This window comes from Bradysia coprophila, chromosome III, assembly GCF_014529535.1.
Source record: "Bradysia coprophila strain Holo2 chromosome III, BU_Bcop_v1, whole genome shotgun sequence".
Lineage (NCBI taxonomy): Eukaryota > Metazoa > Arthropoda > Insecta > Diptera > Sciaridae > Bradysia > Bradysia coprophila.
The window spans coordinates 2,651,485-2,669,837 of NC_050736.1; the positions used below are offsets into that span (position 1 = coordinate 2,651,485).

An 18,353-nucleotide genomic window follows, 5' to 3' on the forward strand; every position below is an offset into this window, starting at 1 on the left:
TTGAGCTCAACCCGGCCTGGCTGTTTCTAATCACTGATCATTTGCTAGTGGACATTCTAACTAAATAAACTTCTAAAAACTTTAAAAGATTTTATGTCAAACAAAGCTATACTTGAAACAAAAGAAGTAACAGATTTAACTTGCCGTTTAATCGAACGTTTCAGCGTAAGTATTTAAAAATTTAGCTCAGTCTTTAGTCGTAATTATCGAATTTGAATCCATTTTATTGATACAGATTTGTCGGAGGACTACCAAAAAAAAATCTCATTAGTATTATATGACCTGTCTTATTCCATAATACAAGTCATCCCATTTCTATATCAAAAATATATGACTGGAAAACTATACCGCACAAATAACAAAACAAAATCTCACTCCATCTTATGAACAAACACATATTCCAACCCCGTTGGGATGAATAAATAAGAATTAGAGACTTTTTGGACTTGGCTTTGCAATAGTTGCGGTTGTGTCTCGCGACGATTTCACGTCTACCTTACTTTGTATATATAGTTCGGCTGTGAATACAAAAATAAAAGGGATATTTCGACTTCGCTGTAATATGTTCGCAATCATTGTGGGTTGTGCGGTGTACACTTTTGTGTATTAGATATTATTTCAGTTCAATTTCAGATGGAGATTTTCTTGTTCAATGTGAATTTACTTTTATTGTTATCAACATAAAAATATGTCTTTTGAGAAGAATAAATATTCATGATGAATCAAAGAATTACTCTGTGTTTTGTGTTTATGGGATTTTTGTTTTGTCTTCTACATTAGCTACAAAAAGCTTGGGAAAGATTTCAGATAAATCAGTTATGAAAAACATTAGAGTCACACTGTAAAAGTGTTGCTTGAGTCAGGCGGACGGATTAAACTCTCCTAATTTGTTGAGATTTCAGTATTTACTGGGCTAAACTTAATTAAATTTTACTTGTTGGAAGAATCGTAAAGTGGAATGTATATAGGAAAATTCCTTAAAGTTGGCAATCGTTTCTTTGTCTGCATTAAAAATCACACCATTTCTAAGAAAAGAACTAACATTCATAGTTTCGGACAAACCATTCAATTGTCTTCTCGGATAAATCCACATTTTCTTAATGCAATAAAAATAAAAAGAAGTAACCGCCCCATAAAGTTGTCATTAGGCAGAACGTTGCAATGAATTATATTTGTCATTAATTTATGCTAGCATAAAAACGGTTAATTTTCATTGAAATAAAATATTTAAAGAACATCTCAACGAAATTCCCAAAACAATTATACGAGTGAAACACTTAAGTCGTCTGAAAGCGAAAAAAAGAAGAAGAAGATACTTGAAAACCCCCAATAAAACGAATATAAACGTGAACTCCACACAAGCATTGGCCAATTTAATTGACTGACATTTTATTGCTGGAAATGAATTTTCTATTTACTGTGTGTGCTGCCTTCTTAACATACTACCATCAGGTACGTCTGTTGTGTTTTATTGGTTCTTTTTTCCTGAATAATCAATTAAGCATACCGTCGAATATAAGCTCGGACAAATAAAAATAGCAATTTTGTAGAAAGTTTCATTGTGTTTATAGCTTTATCATCTTAAAATATAGTGCGAAAATTAACGATTTTCGATAGTTGGTTGATAAACACTTAAATACTGAATAAAATGTAAAAAAAGAAGATACATTTTTGCCAATTGCATGTATTTTTGTCAACTCAGACCTCCATATACCCATTTTTGCCATTTTCATGTATCTTTGTCAACTCAGACACATTTTTGCCAATTTCATGTATTTTTATCAACTGAGTCCTTGACATACCCATTTTTGCCATTTTCATGTATTTTTGTTAACTCAGTCCTCCATTTATAAAACTAGACAGGCCCGTAGCTACGGGTGGGCTAGGGTGGGATGAGCCCACCCTGAGATTCCGAAAAAACCGTTTTTTTTATTTCTCCATACAAAAATATTTTTTGGGACCCTGAGCCCACCCTGACAAGTCCAAAAATGAGTTTCTGGCTACGGGCCTGAAACTAGATCAGTTGGGACTCTTCGCTTATTGTATTAGCAATCGATAACAGATGAATTTTCAGATGGTAAAATCACTTCTTGGGATGATTATTACGAAGATTTTTTTTATTTATTCCAATGAATTCAAAATAACAATTTACAAGTATTTTTACAAGTTCGTCGTTTCATTTAGTAGCGACCAAAACCGATTTGTAACATTATTTTTGACTAGGCGAATTTCAGAAAAAAAAGTCTTGTTCCCCCACGGTCAAAACCAATGTCGCGCCTCTGTTTTTGCAAACTAATTATTTTAATAGTGAGACAGGAACATTAAATAAATATAAAAAAAACATATTTAAAAATATGTATTCGGAAAATGAAATACCGCTCATAAAAGTTTAAATGAAAACTTGGAAACAAAATTAATGCGAAAGCAATGCAAATAGAAAACGGAAATTAAAAATTACTATTGGCATTCGATACTTTTTTATTTAAAAAGTTTTATTTATTAAAAACTTTCCAATGCACTCAGTGTGGTTGTATTTTGTATGGAGGATTGAAATCTTTGATGGAAATTACGTAACATGCGAAACAAATCGAATTGAAAAAAAAAAACGGAGCCATTCAAAGTTCACGATAATGTCCTCTTGATTCACATTGCTGAATCTAAGCGAATTTGAATTTATAGAGGTAGAGAAACTATAACTGCCTTTGCTTTCTTTAAATACTAATACCATAGCGCTTGAGATGCTCAAGGCGGTCAACTCTCAGGTGGTTACGCAGATTATGATAAGTGGGTGACGCACTACTTTCAGTGCTCAAAGTACGGGCTGGACTCTCAATGAATAGCAGTCAGCATTTAAAAAATGAGGAGTAGAGTGAATAGTGTCAGGCCTGTGGCTCAAAATTTTCCACGTCATACAAATTCGATTTTGGTGAATTTCTTTGTATGGAAATAGTATTTTCTGTTACGAGTGATGAATTATCTTGCATGCTGACAACCCCAACATTTTTGGTTCTACTGAATTCAAAACCAATTTTTTCATTGACACAATAGCTCGAAAATTGACAAATAGAATTGAATGTTTCATGAATGTTGAAAGCTTATTTCATATTCTCAATGGAACACTTACATGGAGAAGCTAATCCCACGAGTAAGTTTTACAATATAAAATATGAATTCCATGACGAACTTCCATTTTGTAGATTCTTTGTGGGTTGTGAATTTTGAAATGGTTTTTTCATAACTTGTTTTCGCTTCTTATCGTTTCTCCGCTATATTCTGAAAACAGTTCTAAAATTTACAACCCACAAATTATTTATAGCATAAAATTGTGGAGTATTTCATATTTCCGAACTTACAGTTAAAAACGAATATGAAGAACGCCTGGATCTTGATTTTTAATTGAAACGAACTTCGATATCTACATTCAACAATTCAACATCTATAAAGTCTTCAGACTTCCGTCATGTAAGTTTCACAAGACTTCTCATTCAAGTGTAAGAACTTCATTTCGAAACGAAGTGATTCCTTTCTGTATGTCATCCTCATTGTCATTCATAGTAAACTAATAGACATGCCCAACTCCCTCCAGGAATATCTCTTAAGAAATTAAACGTATTGTTTTAAAGCATAAAATAAAATTCTTAAAATCCGTTTTGTTAGAGACAAGAATGCAAATATACATTGTTATCTGGTCTACGTGTATACAAAAATACTCTCGTTGCTTGGTATATAAATATATCCGTTGTTTCTTCCCAATAGACATATACAAAACCGTTGCACCCACCATAAAGCGATTTGTATTTTCGTTCTATAGGTGTATAAAGGAAGTGAGTAAGAAAACAAAGAAAAATTATATGAATTTTGTGTATAATTTTCATTGTTGTTGTTCTTTTTTTTCCGCCTTGTGGCTTATATGGGTTCGTAAAAAAAATTGTTCTTGAGGAGCAGATGTTTTTCGAAAATACTAATTTAGACTTCTTAGATAAACGTTATCCGTTCAAGGATATAAGAAAAAAAAATCTATGCAAATAAGACATCACGTTGTAGAGAATAAACCAAATAATACGACCGTACCAGAAACATGAGGACAATCAATCATAATAAAAGCATTTTTATCAAGCAATTCCGTATCACCCATTAAATGAGTCATTTAAAATGAAATTTTAACCTTAACTTATTCAAAACCCTAAAAATCCCTGTAATAAAATGACGCAGAAAAAAATATATGTTCACGCGCGTAGCATCATTTTTAATTCGCACACAAATTTAATAATGTTGACAATAAGCGGCGTCAGCCCTTAAACCCATAAATGTTAATTCAATAGACTTTATGCGCACAAGGAATATCTTTTCATTAAATATTCAAGTTCGGTACTTTATATACTCAGTTTATCGTTAAGGTAATACATCGTGCAATTTTATGTTTTGGATATGAGTTGTTTCCATTGCTATTTCACCCCCCAAAATACGTATCTAGGTGTACGTATTCATTTATAACCTCCAGTAACATTTTATTTGTATGTGAAAATTGCGTGACGTTGCAATATGTACACACCTGGAGATGTAAGAGGAGGTTTCGATTGCATTTATGTATAAAAACATCTTAAGTGTATAGATATAATGCTGCGATATAACTGCTTGATTTGTTGATGAATGGAAACTGGCAGGCAAGTCTCAAACACCAAAATTCATTTAGTTATTACCGTAGTCTTTAGACTCGGTTTGCGCACAATCAAAAGTTGTTGCTACAACAATAAAGGTTTGATTACCTGCCATTCAATGTTGATAATATTCAACTTGGCTTGTCGTGAAAAATTACAATCAAACAAACAAATTAGTCCGCTTGTACATGTACAACAACACAATGTTCTTCACATTCGTAATTACACAAGCGATGCGGGTCTTTCTTTACTAAAAGTGAGTCAGAAAGCGAGCACTGAGCAGTAAGAAATTTATCGCGCTGAACAGATTCTGAAACCTCGAGCTACCTCTAACATGCATTAGTACGGATGATAGTCAAACTTACTGTTAAGTCAAGGGTTTTACGTAAGGAAATACGTCTTGAAGTTCAGTATGATCGATTTTTTCTGATGTCAAGTTTGTAGATGGGCAATATCGGACTAATTATGGAGGAGTTATTCACAAAAGAGTTTTTGTCAATTTTTTGATGGCCCGTTATCTTGAGGATATCTGAACCGATCTTAGAAATTTTTGTTTCAATCGACGAGGAATAAAATACCTGACGTCATGTTCGTAGATGTGTGATATCTGACTTATGATCTGGGAGTAATTCCAAAAAAAAATGTTAGTCTGGTTTTTTGATAACTTGAGAAATCCGGAACCAATTTTTTAACGTTTGGTTTTAATCGACGAGGAACAACATTTTTGGCGTCAAGCTCGTAGCTGGACAATATCAGACTAATGATCTCGGAGTTATTCATAAGAAATTTTTTTACACATTTTCTACATAACTTAGGTAGTGCTATGCCAATTTTCAAAATTTTTGTTTTTATTTGAACAAAATTGATCCAATGATCTGGGAGTTTAGTCCCGAAACAGTTTTTCACTGAATATTTAATGGTAGACAACGATAGTAATTCTGAAATTCCGATTTTCAAAAACTTTGTTCCTATCGACGAAGAAATCAATATTCCTATTGATGATTACCGGCAACAGGTATTCTTTTTCTAAATTTTAGACTAAAATAAGTAGGTCCTATCTCTTGGGTTCTCAGTAGGTACAATGCATTAATCTTAAGCTTTTGATCATCATCACATCAACTATACCTCATGATTGTTTCACTAGATATCCTGTGTCTTTCCGTACACAATTTACTGAATGTAACGAACTAAGCGACTACACATTCGGTTTAAATTGTACATCTAATCTTCAGACGCTTTAGTAGTAGTCTCAACAAACTGTGCCCCATACGTAACAAATAAAAAAAGGAAATTTCACATTCGCGCTGGAAAAGGTACTTTCATTGCATATTCTATTAAAATTTACACTAAAAATATGGTTAGTGCTATTTTCACTTAAGCGTTTAGATATTGCATTTACCCATTTCAGGTTTAACGCAATGAATAATTAATAGCAACCGATTTAAAGTGATAGTCTTAATCCATGTAAATAAAATATTTACACAACTTACACAAAGCCATCAGAGAATAAAAGTAGTTAAATTCTTAATTAAATGTGATATGGTATGTTGGACTTACTCAAGCTTCATAATTTATAATTCAGTTTACATTTACATTTATGTTTATTTTAATATAGTAAACTATTTACAGTGTCAGCGTTTATTAACGTTGTCGTGGAAAAAAGTTGTGCACTTCCGCTAACAGACATCTTAAAAGCTTTTTCTCCATTCTTGAAGAAGCAAAAAAAAAAAAAACTGAAATGCCACTTCAATTTTACTAATGAGATAAATTTGACTAAGCTCTACATTATTAAGTTGATTGTTACTTGCAAATTTTCATATTTTACGAATTTTACACACATGAAGCGTTTTAATCGATAGAATGTTTTGGCAGCGTGTGTAATTATTTTGCGACATGTTCTAACGTCGTCGCGACATCGTGTTATGTGAGGAATAAATGACGATATGAACAACAAGGCGATTATTAAGTAGCGGTAGCTACCATAATGGAAATAGTTGGGATGTATTTGTACCGTCGCCGGGGCATCCGTACAAACTGTTTTACAGCAAAACGTTTTTTAAACAATAATTTCTAATTATAAATGCTCGAGGTAGGGTTCATTCACAAATTATCTACGCTATACAGGAGTGACCATTCATTTGGAGCAGAGCATATTTTAAGGGAATCAAATTCTTAAAAATTAGGATTTGATGGCCTATCAAAATCCCTATGTTCGTTTTATGACTTTCTTTGTTGTTTTTCCTCGGTGTCCTCGACCCAACCAACTAACTTCGTATCATTCCCTTGACTCGTAAGTCAAATGTCTTACGTCAGAAAATATGACTTGATCGATTTTGTGAAATGTATGAAATGTTAGCATAAAACTATAACTTGAGCTATTCTGAACCGATTTTCACAAATTTGGTTTCAATCGACGAGAAATAAAATTCCTGCGATCAGGTTCGTAGATGGGCAACATCGGGTTAATGATCTCGAGGTTATTCCTAAAAGAATCTTTACCTATTTTCTAGATTGGATGATAAACTTGCGTCGTGTTGAATAGATTTTAAAAAAAGAACCAAATTCGTGAGGTGTGGGTCACAGAAACAAAATCGATCCCACCTCTTGACTCATCAGTAGGCACAATGTATAGATGTTCTCTTTTATAAGAGAGATAAAAATGCCAATTATTTGTGAATGTTTGCACACATTCTGCGGTATAATGTATGGCTTTGATTTTGTTTATTTTTACCGGCGTTTTAAACTCATTACAGCTTGCAGCGCGTTGGGACAATGGGTCTTATGTATTCTATGGTATTAATTTAGAGAATTGAGTTTTGAAATTAAAATAAAGGAATGTTTCAACATCTTTTGATAAGTTTATCAGTGTAGGGACCCGACACATCCAAAAGACGTGTTTTTTTAAGTATTTTTATACATTAGATAGAATTTTCAGTAATTTTAAGAATTTAATTCCTTAAAATAAGCACTGATTTGGACCTACGATGGAATAACCATTTAGAAACGGCAATCATAACATAGTTCACATCTTTTGTATAGAGTTTTGTCTACGACAAAATCTTTTACTTCATTTGTTTGAAAATTTATTTTTATTATAAAAGAACATATTTATTGTGAGGGATTCTTTTGAAAAACAGAATTTTGAAATCGGACGCGTTTTCCATTGGACTTTTTTATATGTGCCTGAATTGGTATTGGTCCCTAGAACCTTAAGCCACTTTCAAAAAAATTCTTCGAATCTTGTGTGGCTGGTGGGAGGTGATCGAAAACTGAAAACATGCAATTTTTTTACAAAAATTTCTCCTGTTACACGAGCCGTACAGGGAAATGTTTAAGTGCTTATATTGCATCGAAGATACTACCAAACTTCTGTAAGCTCTATTTTTCCTAAAAGTACATGCAATTACCTTTCAAATGACATCCCACACGACCATGTACGTTTCGTGTACCTCGAGAAATTTCTGTAAGAAAAGTGTAAGTTGTCAGTCTTTTTTCGGTTGAAAACTTCAACTGCACATATCTCTGTGTGGATGAATTTCAAACCTAACAAGAACCTATTTTTCCCATAAGTACATGCAATTACCCTTCTAATGACACCCCACACGACCCTGTACGGCTCGTGTAACTGGAGAAATTTTTGTAAGAAAAGTGCATGTTTTCAGTTTTCGATCACCTCCCACCAGCCACACAAGATTCGAAGAATTTTTTTGAAAGTGGCTTTAGGTTCTAGGGACCAATACCAATTCAGGCACATATAAAAAAGTCCAATGGAAAACGCGTCCGATTTCAAGATTCTGTTTTTCAAAAGAATCCCTCTCTGGGTCATCGCTTTTTTGTCGTTGCTGTCGATAATAGATGATTAAATTCTTTTATTATAACATGATAAACGAGTAAATGACCAATTCAAAGCTTTCAGTTTCTCTGTTGACAAGAAGTTTCAATTGGCATTTTGAGACTGTTTACCTACGTACATCATTAACCTTTTAAGCTCTAAGCTTTTGTATAAATTTTGATATTGCTGCAAGATAAGGTCGATTTTGTTTTTTAAATTAAAAGCTGGATGAGAAGGCAGAAAAAAAAAATTTGAGGGATAATAATTACAGTTCATAAAATGTGTATTATAGGCGTACTGTACTTACCGTACTGTACTTTCACGGTTATATTTATCCCAATCTTGACTCTTTTGTGTTAAACAAAAAAAAGAACGAAATGCAAAACAAATAAACTATAAAAACAAAAACAGTATAAAGGAGCCGAATCGGACTAGATAATTACAAAAGAAAACATTTTTATCCTTGTACAAACAATAGATAAAACGTTTTTGGATTTTTTTTTTCAGTTGATGTGGCTTTCCTTTTTTTCCTATGCTTTTACGAATACAATGTTTGAATTATCCTGAAGACGAAAGATAATCGAAAAAATCGCGAAAGTAAAACATAAGTAAGACAGATCGGTGACATTTTTGAGTGATTAAACAAAAACCGTCCGTTTCTTGTGCCTTTTTAAGCTTTGTTTTGTCATTTTTTTTCCTCTATTACGTACTTGTATATATATGCTTCGTTCGCGTTTTCTTTTGACGATATCCCCTTGTTTGAAGCATTACTTTCTATTTGTTCAAGTTTTTCCAATGTGTATGCAATGTGTATTATTACTTTTTCATAAAATCATCATATATGTTTCACCAAACATGCTATAAACCATCCTATGTACAGTAATAATGTGTAGACATAAAACACACAAATATATGGGTAAAGCAATGCTCTTTGATTTAGAGATGATATCATGTATTGTGGATGGATATAATGATAAATATGCGCATCCCTTAATGTCCCTCCTTTTATAATAAATTTTTTTTTATTATTATGAGAGAAGAGTTGTGCATGGTTCAGCTGTTTATAAACAAAAATTGAAAATCTACCTTTCATATACGTACGTATATATAAGATATATAGAAGCAAGTATTCGAAAAAAAATAATAAAAATAAATAAAAAAAAAAACACAAAAAACAGTATAGCCACAAGGTATAGATGAAAAACTATGGAAAAAAATCATTCAAATGGGAGCTTTTCTTGTTGTTGTTTTGTTGCTGCTTTTTTTTGTTCATTAACACCAAATTGTAGATATGCTGTTTAGAATATTGCTGAGTTGTAAATTACACTATGTGGTGATGTGTACATTTAGCAAAAATTTTCATAAAATGTTGAGTTTTTAATTTTGCCAATTTTTTTTTTCTTCTCTAATTTACTACTCTATCTGTATGTATGGTAGAGTGTGGAGAAGGCATCGAGGGGTTGTGGCAGAACAGATATTTAATGTGTATTTTATGCAACGAACTTGAAATATTTTCTAATTGAAGTTCGTATGTAGATCATACATCATACTGTTAGAGATTGAAATGAGTTTACGCGAGTTTATTGTGATTGGAAGATTCAGCAGTTTATGAATAAATCAGTATACAAGTTCGACGGAGAACAATGCACTCAGTGTTATGCACGTGCAAATTAAACCGAATGTTCAGAATTTTTCTTTTGTGAAGCGTGTAGGATTGTTAGGTAGGTAATGCATTCAAAAAGTCAGGCCATAATTTAAGAGCGGACAACCCTTCACAAATTTTTAGCCTACATTTGGGAGGAAAAATATTCGCTTTTTGATGATTTCTTTGAACCAAAATGTTTTTTGAAAAACTAAAACCATCGACGCACACAACAATGTGTTACTTTTAAAGGAAAGATTGTTTTATGCGTGATAACTTATCCCACTTGGAGAAACCTTTGCAGATTGTGTAAATCTGTGTAATTTGTACCCACAAATCAATTTTCCATTTAAAAGTTACACATTTTTACGTTCATCAATGGTTTTACTTTTTCAAAAAAAAGATTTTGGTTCAAAGAAATCATCAAAAAACGAATATTTTTATGCCCAAATTTGCAAACGGTTTATTGCTCTTAACATATTTCTTCATTATCCATCCGCAGTTTATAGAAGTAATCCGACAAATCTGACAATTTTGATCTGTACAGAGATTCTATTTACTTCGAAAATAATTGGCGAAGTAAATTGAGCTAACAACTGTCACATTGTCTACCACTTGTTTCTTTAAACGCTAAAGAGAACCACATATATGCCTTTTCAAATAATAATTTAAATACTCCAAAGCACTCATATTGTTATGATAAATGGCACATATAATATACCCCATTACCATACCATAAATATTCTTAAATTTTCCATTTTATGGCATTTTCACGACATAATTTTCCAAACACATTTTGTGTGCAAGTGGGAAAATAATGTTTAAATATTTGTGAGAATTTGTCCAATATTTTGGCACAAAATTACACCGTTTTACGCTGAAAATGGAAATGCACCACCACCTCATGCTTTCTTCCCCATTTTCCAACCCAAATACCGATGTCTATATGTATATAGATTATATGTATGTAAAATACAGCCTAAAACTCTTGACTGCTCACATATACTTCGTATTTCAAATAAACCCTTACTCGCTGAAATATGTTGTTTCACCGACGGCACCACCCACTATTTATGTTCTCGTTCAATGCATAGCAATACATCGCGAACATTGCGACTATGTGTTTTTAAGTACTTGTATAAATATCAGTGAAACAAGCGTCGAAATAATTACTGCCAACTGATTGACGACTGTAAGCATTGAGAGCCTTTTAAATGCTTTTCAACCATTTTATCTGCTAAAACTATATGAATGGTTCGGCGTGGTGGTACTGCTGATGAAGATATTTTTCGTTTTTCTTTTTTTTTTTTTAATAATGACTCTGTAACTTTGACGGTTCAAACATTATATATGCATTAGTGCTTTTTTCAAGAGACTATGCTACATTAGCTTATGTACTGTTATGTGTGTAAAAGTAAGCGGCAGAAAATGAATTGGGAACCAGAGCTTTTCAAAAATGGTAATTATTTTACTGTTAGACTGAGTCGAATTCAAATTAAACAATTGATTTGGCAAAAATGTATGGTGCACAAACTGAGAAAATCGTGAATAGATCAATCATTGGTTATTTCTTGTTTAGACGTAGGTATATATACACCAAGTGCATTATACTTAGGGCCCGGACTGGCGACCCAACGGCCGCTCGGGTAATTCTATGAAGTTGTTTTTAAAATTGATTTTTGAAACTACCATAGCTCAAGTAATTGGTTATGTGTGTGGGGTGTTTCAGGCATTCCATATATCACGCATATGGACAAGGTGATAGAAAAAGTTTCAAATTTGGGTTCCTTAAATTACTTCGTAAATTTTTGTTTTATTTGAGAGGTACTTCGTACGGGCTTTCGTAATTGCGCTATGTGCGATTTTTAAGATGAATACTTTCATTAAAATTGCACGTGCCGCACTTGGGCTAGGTGGCTAGGTATTATGGTAACGGGCACATACGGGTTATAGCTGTATTAGGGTTGCGGACGTATTAGGGCTGCGGGAAAATTAGGATCACGGACGAATTAGGACTACGGATGCACTACGGTCACGTACGTAATAGGTTTACGGGTCGTACGGGGCTCAGTCGCAGCGAACGCTCCGACTGTTCTGACGGCTTATTTTAAGTAATTTATGTTAAAGTTGATGAGTTCCCCTGACTTTTTAATTATCCCATTGCAACAAGTTTAAGAGTTGTACGTACAGTCACTTCACATGTTGGGGCTATGAATGTAAATTGAAAAAACGTATGACATACACACCTTAGCCCCACCAAAATCTGCGAATTCGAAATCATTATTACCATGAATATTGGTGGTAAATTATCACCGATACACAAACAATAATTTTGTTAAATAAATATTTCTTTGTGCGGCGACATTCTCGAAAAGGGAATAAAAAAAAATAGTAATAAAAGTAAATACATAACCACCATAATATATTGCACATTATTTCTTGCAATTAGCATTTCTCTTAGGAACATAGAGAACAAAATATGAATAATAACTCCCTTTAAATATAAATTTAAAATACTTACTAAATAATAATGGGTAACCACTGGCAATAGGTACTCACAATATTTTATTAAATATTACGCGAAGGTAAATACACGTACATGCCTGTTGTACGGCTTTCGAGAAAATATATTCATTCTTTAATACTGTAGTGGCATAGCGATATATTTTAATGAGCCTTCTTATATATAAGAGAGTTGATTTTCATACCCAACACCTGCTTCACAATGTTTTATGTTGTATGAAATGGAGAAATAATTTCTTAATTTTCTTCAGATTTGAGGTTAAAATAAAATATTTGCGTTGATTTAAAGTACTTTTTTGCTGTTAGTAAAATAGCCACGGCAATAGAAGGTTTAGCTTTACAAATATAAGTAATCACTTTTGTAAAACGAATGTAAAGTTCAAATTTATAGGTCCAGCTTGTTTTCCATTTTCATTTTAGGCTGTTAAGGTCACTTAAACCGAAGCACCATGTTAACCATGCTAAGAGATTATATTGCGATTTTAGGCAGAAGTGTCTAGCCGCAATGCCACAACATCACAGTATTTTTATGTGATCAAGGAAGAATCTTTTACTTCATTTGGTTTAACATAAATGTTTAAATATAAGACGATAATAGGCAGAGCTCATCGCTAATATTTGTCATTGTTACCGATAATATATGATTGATTCTCTATTTCCAGATAAACCATTGTGATGCCATCGAATTCGACTTGGACGCGTTCATGAAAAATTTTGAAAAATCACAATCGGAATTGAAATGGATACGCGATGAGAGCCATAAGAGCGAAGGCAACGAAATAGAATTAGCAGATTCGAAAGAGAGTAATTTGGATGACGATGATGAGAATAGCGTCGACCATTGGTACAATAAATACAGAAAATGGGAATGTTCAACGGACCATGGAAATAAAGGTGACTATTGCGCTCAATGTAGTATCGTAGCTCTTGGTTTAGTAAGGAAGAGCCGTATATTGATGTCCTTTTTTTGATAATGGTTCCCAGAATCAGTGCTAAATGGTTATTGTGGCGTCTACGAAGACAGCTACCCAAAACAAGATCAATTTTTCAAATCGAACAACGTGAACCATGTTTCCGCAAACAATCCAAAAACCAACTTTAAAGACACAAATTATGAATTGACCGGTACAGGTTTGCTTAGCAACAATTTTGATGCTTTCCATGAAGAAGCAGAACCGGAAAAGTTTGATTTGAATGATGATATGAATTTGAGTCCGGAAGAAAAGCAAGACTTAGACGAATACAATGAGCAAATGATTCCGAATCCGAATTTCTACAAAATAAACAATGAGGTACATCTGAATGATCAGCAAATCAGCAAGGATCACGACAGTCTGCTCAGTGAGCTAGGGTTTTCACCAAGCCTATCGAAATATCCATCGAGCGCAGATGTCGTGTTTGATCCTATCGACAATGATTATGGTATGGACAACAGAGTTCAGGCCCAAGATATCAAAAAGAAGAGAAACACCCGAGATTTCGATAAAATGACTAAAACCAAGGTCAATAAATCCTCCTATACTGATCTTAGTGATCAAGACGACACAAGGAAAAATAATTTACAACACGAAGCTGATTACAAACTATCTAAAAGCGAACAAGAATCACAAAATAAGGCGGAAACGAATACGTATTTAGAAAGTCAACGTGAGCATGGACAAAGTACTCAAAATAAACCTGAGGATCAATTTCTAAATGAATTTAATAATGGAAATGAACCACAAAATGAAGTTCAAAGAAACTTGAAAAATATGCATGCAAGTACTCACAATGAACCAGAAGATCAATTTCAAAATGAATTTACAAATGGAAATGAACCGCAAAATGAAATTCAAAGAAACTTGAAAAATACGCTTGCAAGTACTCACAATGCACCTGAAGATCAATTTGAAAGCGAATTCACAAATGGGAATGAACCGCAAAATGAAATTCAAAGTACCTTTAGAAATACGCATGCCAGCTACAATAATTTCAAAGAAACATTAGAACCGAAACCCGATCTCAATAAAAACTTAAAGCACGTAGAGGCAACCAATTCAAAAACCAACTCTTTCACGAAAAACCAATTTCCGGATTTAAAGTCACAGAAACATCTTTCACGCCAAGGAAAGACTAATCAACTGGCCAATGAAATTAATTTGAAAATCAGCAATCGAATGATGTCGAAAGGATTAGGACCTTCATTACCCAGTCAATCAGTGAAATACAACGCGAATGCATATCGTCACCCGTTGAATGTTGACGTGGAAAATCAACGTTGGAGAGATAGACGCTATGAAAACCGAAATGACTTTACCGATTACATTGGAAAACAACGTCGTCTGTTGCAATTTGACTACGATGATTCTGCTAATTTCGATCCGCAACAGGAGAAGAATTTGACTCCGAATGACAATGATAAACAAACAACAAGCAATGGTCAAATACCCAATTCCTTGGTGCCGGAAGACAACATAAAAGAATTAGAAATGGCCCCTGACAATTCAACAAATATTCAGATCGGATCCATAACAAACACTAATCAAACTGAACCGAACAGCACTTTACAAACTGGTCAAAAGGATTCTCTCAAGATTCAATTGGAATCCAATACTTCCAATGCTACTAAAGAACCTGCAGTCGGTGATCATGGAAAAATTGTAAAGAGAAGCGTTTCCTTTGGCAAATCTAATGTAGGCCAAGAGTAAGTAGTTATGACTGTTTGATTTGGTTGATATCAGATTAAAATCTAAAAGAATGAAATCAACTGAGAGGCTAAGACATTCACCTTGTCTTGATCAAGTAGAATCACTATGACTTAAAACGGTGATCTCGTAACGACGATGAAGCCTTTGGATAGTTTAACAGACGGCGTAAAAACATCCACTTCTTATCTGTCAAGACGAATATAAGGAAGAATTACAGTTGAGGTCAAGGTCAACCAAATTTCTATCTATGTTTTACCAGACGCACGAAAGTGGGTTCTACTGGTAGACTCGGTTAAGGCGTTTGTTTGTATGAGTGGCATAGCTGCTAAAATAATTGAAACAAATGACGATATAAGTTTTGGAAGAGACTATTGGCACCGGGTGCCAATAGTCTCTTTATTATACAAATGCTAATCGCACCCGGTGCCATTAGCCACAGTATTATAAAGAGACTATTGGCACCCAGAAAAATTAAAATTTGAACAAAAAATCCGGATATTTTGAAAATTAAACTTGTTTTGAACACAATCTCAGAGATATCATCTTTTTACGAAATGTAACGTAAAGGCGGTAGTTTGTTTGATCTTAGTGAGTTCGTCATTTCACAAAATACAACGCAAAGACGGGTTGTTTGATAATGAAACGTTAAGCCGTTTTGTTGGATCATGGGGAATTCGTTCTTTTACGAAATTTAACGAAAAGGCGGATTGTTCGATCCTGAGGAATTCATTCTTTTTACGAAATGTAACGTAAAGGTAACGAACAATCCGCCTTCACGTTACATTTCTTAATTAGATGAATTCCATAAGATCGAACAAACTACCTTTACGTTACATTTCGTAAAAGGATGAAATCCTCAGGATCGAACAATCCGCCTTTACGTTAAATTTCGTAAAAGGACGAATTCTCCAAGTACGATCAAACTACCTTTACGTACATTTCGTAAAAGGATGAATTCCTTAGGATCGTACATACAATCCGCCTTTACTTTACACTTCGTAGAAGGATGAATTCCCTAGTATTGTTCAAAACGCATTTGCGTTATATTTCGTGAAAGAATTAATTCAATCGAACAACCCACCTTTACGTTAAATTTCGTAAAAGGACGAATTCCCTAAGATCGATCAAACTACCCTTACTTTACATTTCGTAAAAGGGTGAATTCCTCAGGATCGAACAATCCGACTTTACGTTACATTTCGTAAAAAGATGGATTCCCTAGGACTGTGTACAAAACAAGTTTAATTTTCAAAATATTCAGATTTTTTATTCAAATTTTAATTTTATAATACTGTGGCTAATGGCACTGGGTGCCAATAGTCTCTTCACAATACTGTGGCTAATGGCACCGGGTGCGATTAGCATTAGAATAATAAAGAGACTATTGGCACCTGGTGCCATTAGCCACAGTATAATAAAGAGACTGTTGGCACCCGGTGCCATTAGCCACAGTATTATAAAGAGACTATTGGCACCCGGTGACAATAGCATATTCGACAAGTTTAACTGCCAGTACCTGTGATAGAAGCTCGATGTTAATAGCACAATGAACTAACTAGAAACTTTCGAAAAATCATATCTTAGCCTTACCCATAACAATCAGGAAAAAGGTTCCAATGAATGTTTGTAGAGCGCCGAATATAGATATTGTATACTCCCCACCTTTAAATCTAATGACGTTGCTCGTATATTTGCCCATAAGTTCTACAAAAATGTTATTATTTCAGAACCAAAATCCAAGGCATATCAAAGAACTCATCAATTAGAGACCTTGTGTCAGGAAAGCTTCCCAATCAGTTGATTCAAGCGGTTTTTCAATTAGTTAAGGAAAATAGCCGCTTAAACAAAGCAATAGGGTCGAAGTTGGACATGAAAATTTTGGACAATCTCGAATTAAATTCCATCGTAAGAATGATTTCAATATATCGAGGGAGCTTTTAATATTATTTTTTTTCGTTGACTTACAGAATCTATTCAAGTCGAAAGAAAAAACCGAAAAAATGGTTAAGAAATTAATGACCTCAATAACTGACCTCATCGACGAACAGATCACCCATCAGACATGCATTTCATTACCACCAGATCTGCAATCATTTTATGACAAAGTGTTGTATGTTCGATCCATCAATTCAAGAGTGAATAATATGCGGATACTGGAAAAAACCAATGCAGTTCCGAACAAAAATTCTACAAAACGGTTTGCCCGTAGTACCATCCCTGAAAGTGATATTCACGAAAAGTATAAAACGGTCGGAAAATTGCTGAAACAATTTGGACATTTGAAGCTGCGAGATCAAGTGAAAATATTCGATATCAAAGAGTTTTTGCAGAATCATATGCAACTGCTGGACGATTTAAAGACATTAAACAGTGAATTCGTTAGAAAATCGAGAAGTGTTGACAGCAAAAATAAGCTAGACCTGGAGAAAGGGGCCAGACAGATTTCCAGACAATATGCGAACCTTCTGAAAACAACAAAGTTAATTAAAGCGACCAGCTTAACCGACATGGACAGAATGGATGTGATCAGCACATACTGATGAAATTGGTGAAGTCAAATTTTTATCTTTAATCAAATTTCGATTTATTTTATTGAACTTTTACTTACCGTTATACGACCATATCATCGTTTCATGTCTTGTTGGCGTGAATAACTGCCATGGTTTAATAAGAAAACTCATATCACCTCTTTTCTTTCATTTTTATCTTCCATCATCTAAGTTAAATGGAAAAATTCATTTTCTTCAGCATCCACAGATTACATATGGGAATACTCAACTCATACGCTGGTAACATCATATCGTTTCGTAAATTTTTTAGTTTTAACACGTTTTCGATTAAATTCAGGTATTAAATAGTACTTTAACTTTTTCGATAAATATTTTCTTCTCCTTTGCTTCTTCTGTAACAATTTTGACTTTCACACATTAATGTGAACGATACATAAATGATTTATAATTTATTGAAGATACTCAAATATGTTGTTGGGTTCAGCATATTCAGGCCTCCCA

At 33.6% G+C, this 18,353-nt stretch overlaps 1 protein-coding gene across 1 annotated transcript; it reads left to right on the plus strand.

Moving 5' to 3' along the window:
- Nucleotides 1-1,161: 1,161 nt before the first annotated feature.
- Nucleotides 1,162-18,027, plus strand: LOC119075784 (GATA zinc finger domain-containing protein 14-like). Its single transcript, XM_037182349.1, has 5 exons — nt 1,162-1,452; nt 13,318-13,549; nt 13,640-15,338; nt 17,070-17,247; nt 17,310-18,027. Exons 1-5 carry the CDS (start codon nt 1,402-1,404, stop codon nt 17,880-17,882), a joined length of 2,733 nt encoding a protein of 910 aa, XP_037038244.1. The 5' UTR covers nt 1,162-1,401; the 3' UTR covers nt 17,883-18,027.
- Nucleotides 18,028-18,353: the final 326 nt, after the last annotated feature.

Excerpts from the sequence above, each read along its gene's own strand:
- LOC119075784 (XM_037182349.1), top strand. The coding sequence starts at position 1,402 with ATGAATTTTCTATTTACTGTGTGTGCTGCCTTCTTAACATACTACCAT. Across the intron at positions 13,550-13,639 it reads AACGGACCATGGAAATAAAG|AATCAGTGCTAAATGGTTAT; the intron begins GTGACTATTGCG and ends AATGGTTCCCAG. Across the intron at positions 17,248-17,309 it reads ATCTCGAATTAAATTCCATC|AATCTATTCAAGTCGAAAGA; the intron begins GTAAGAATGATT and ends GTTGACTTACAG.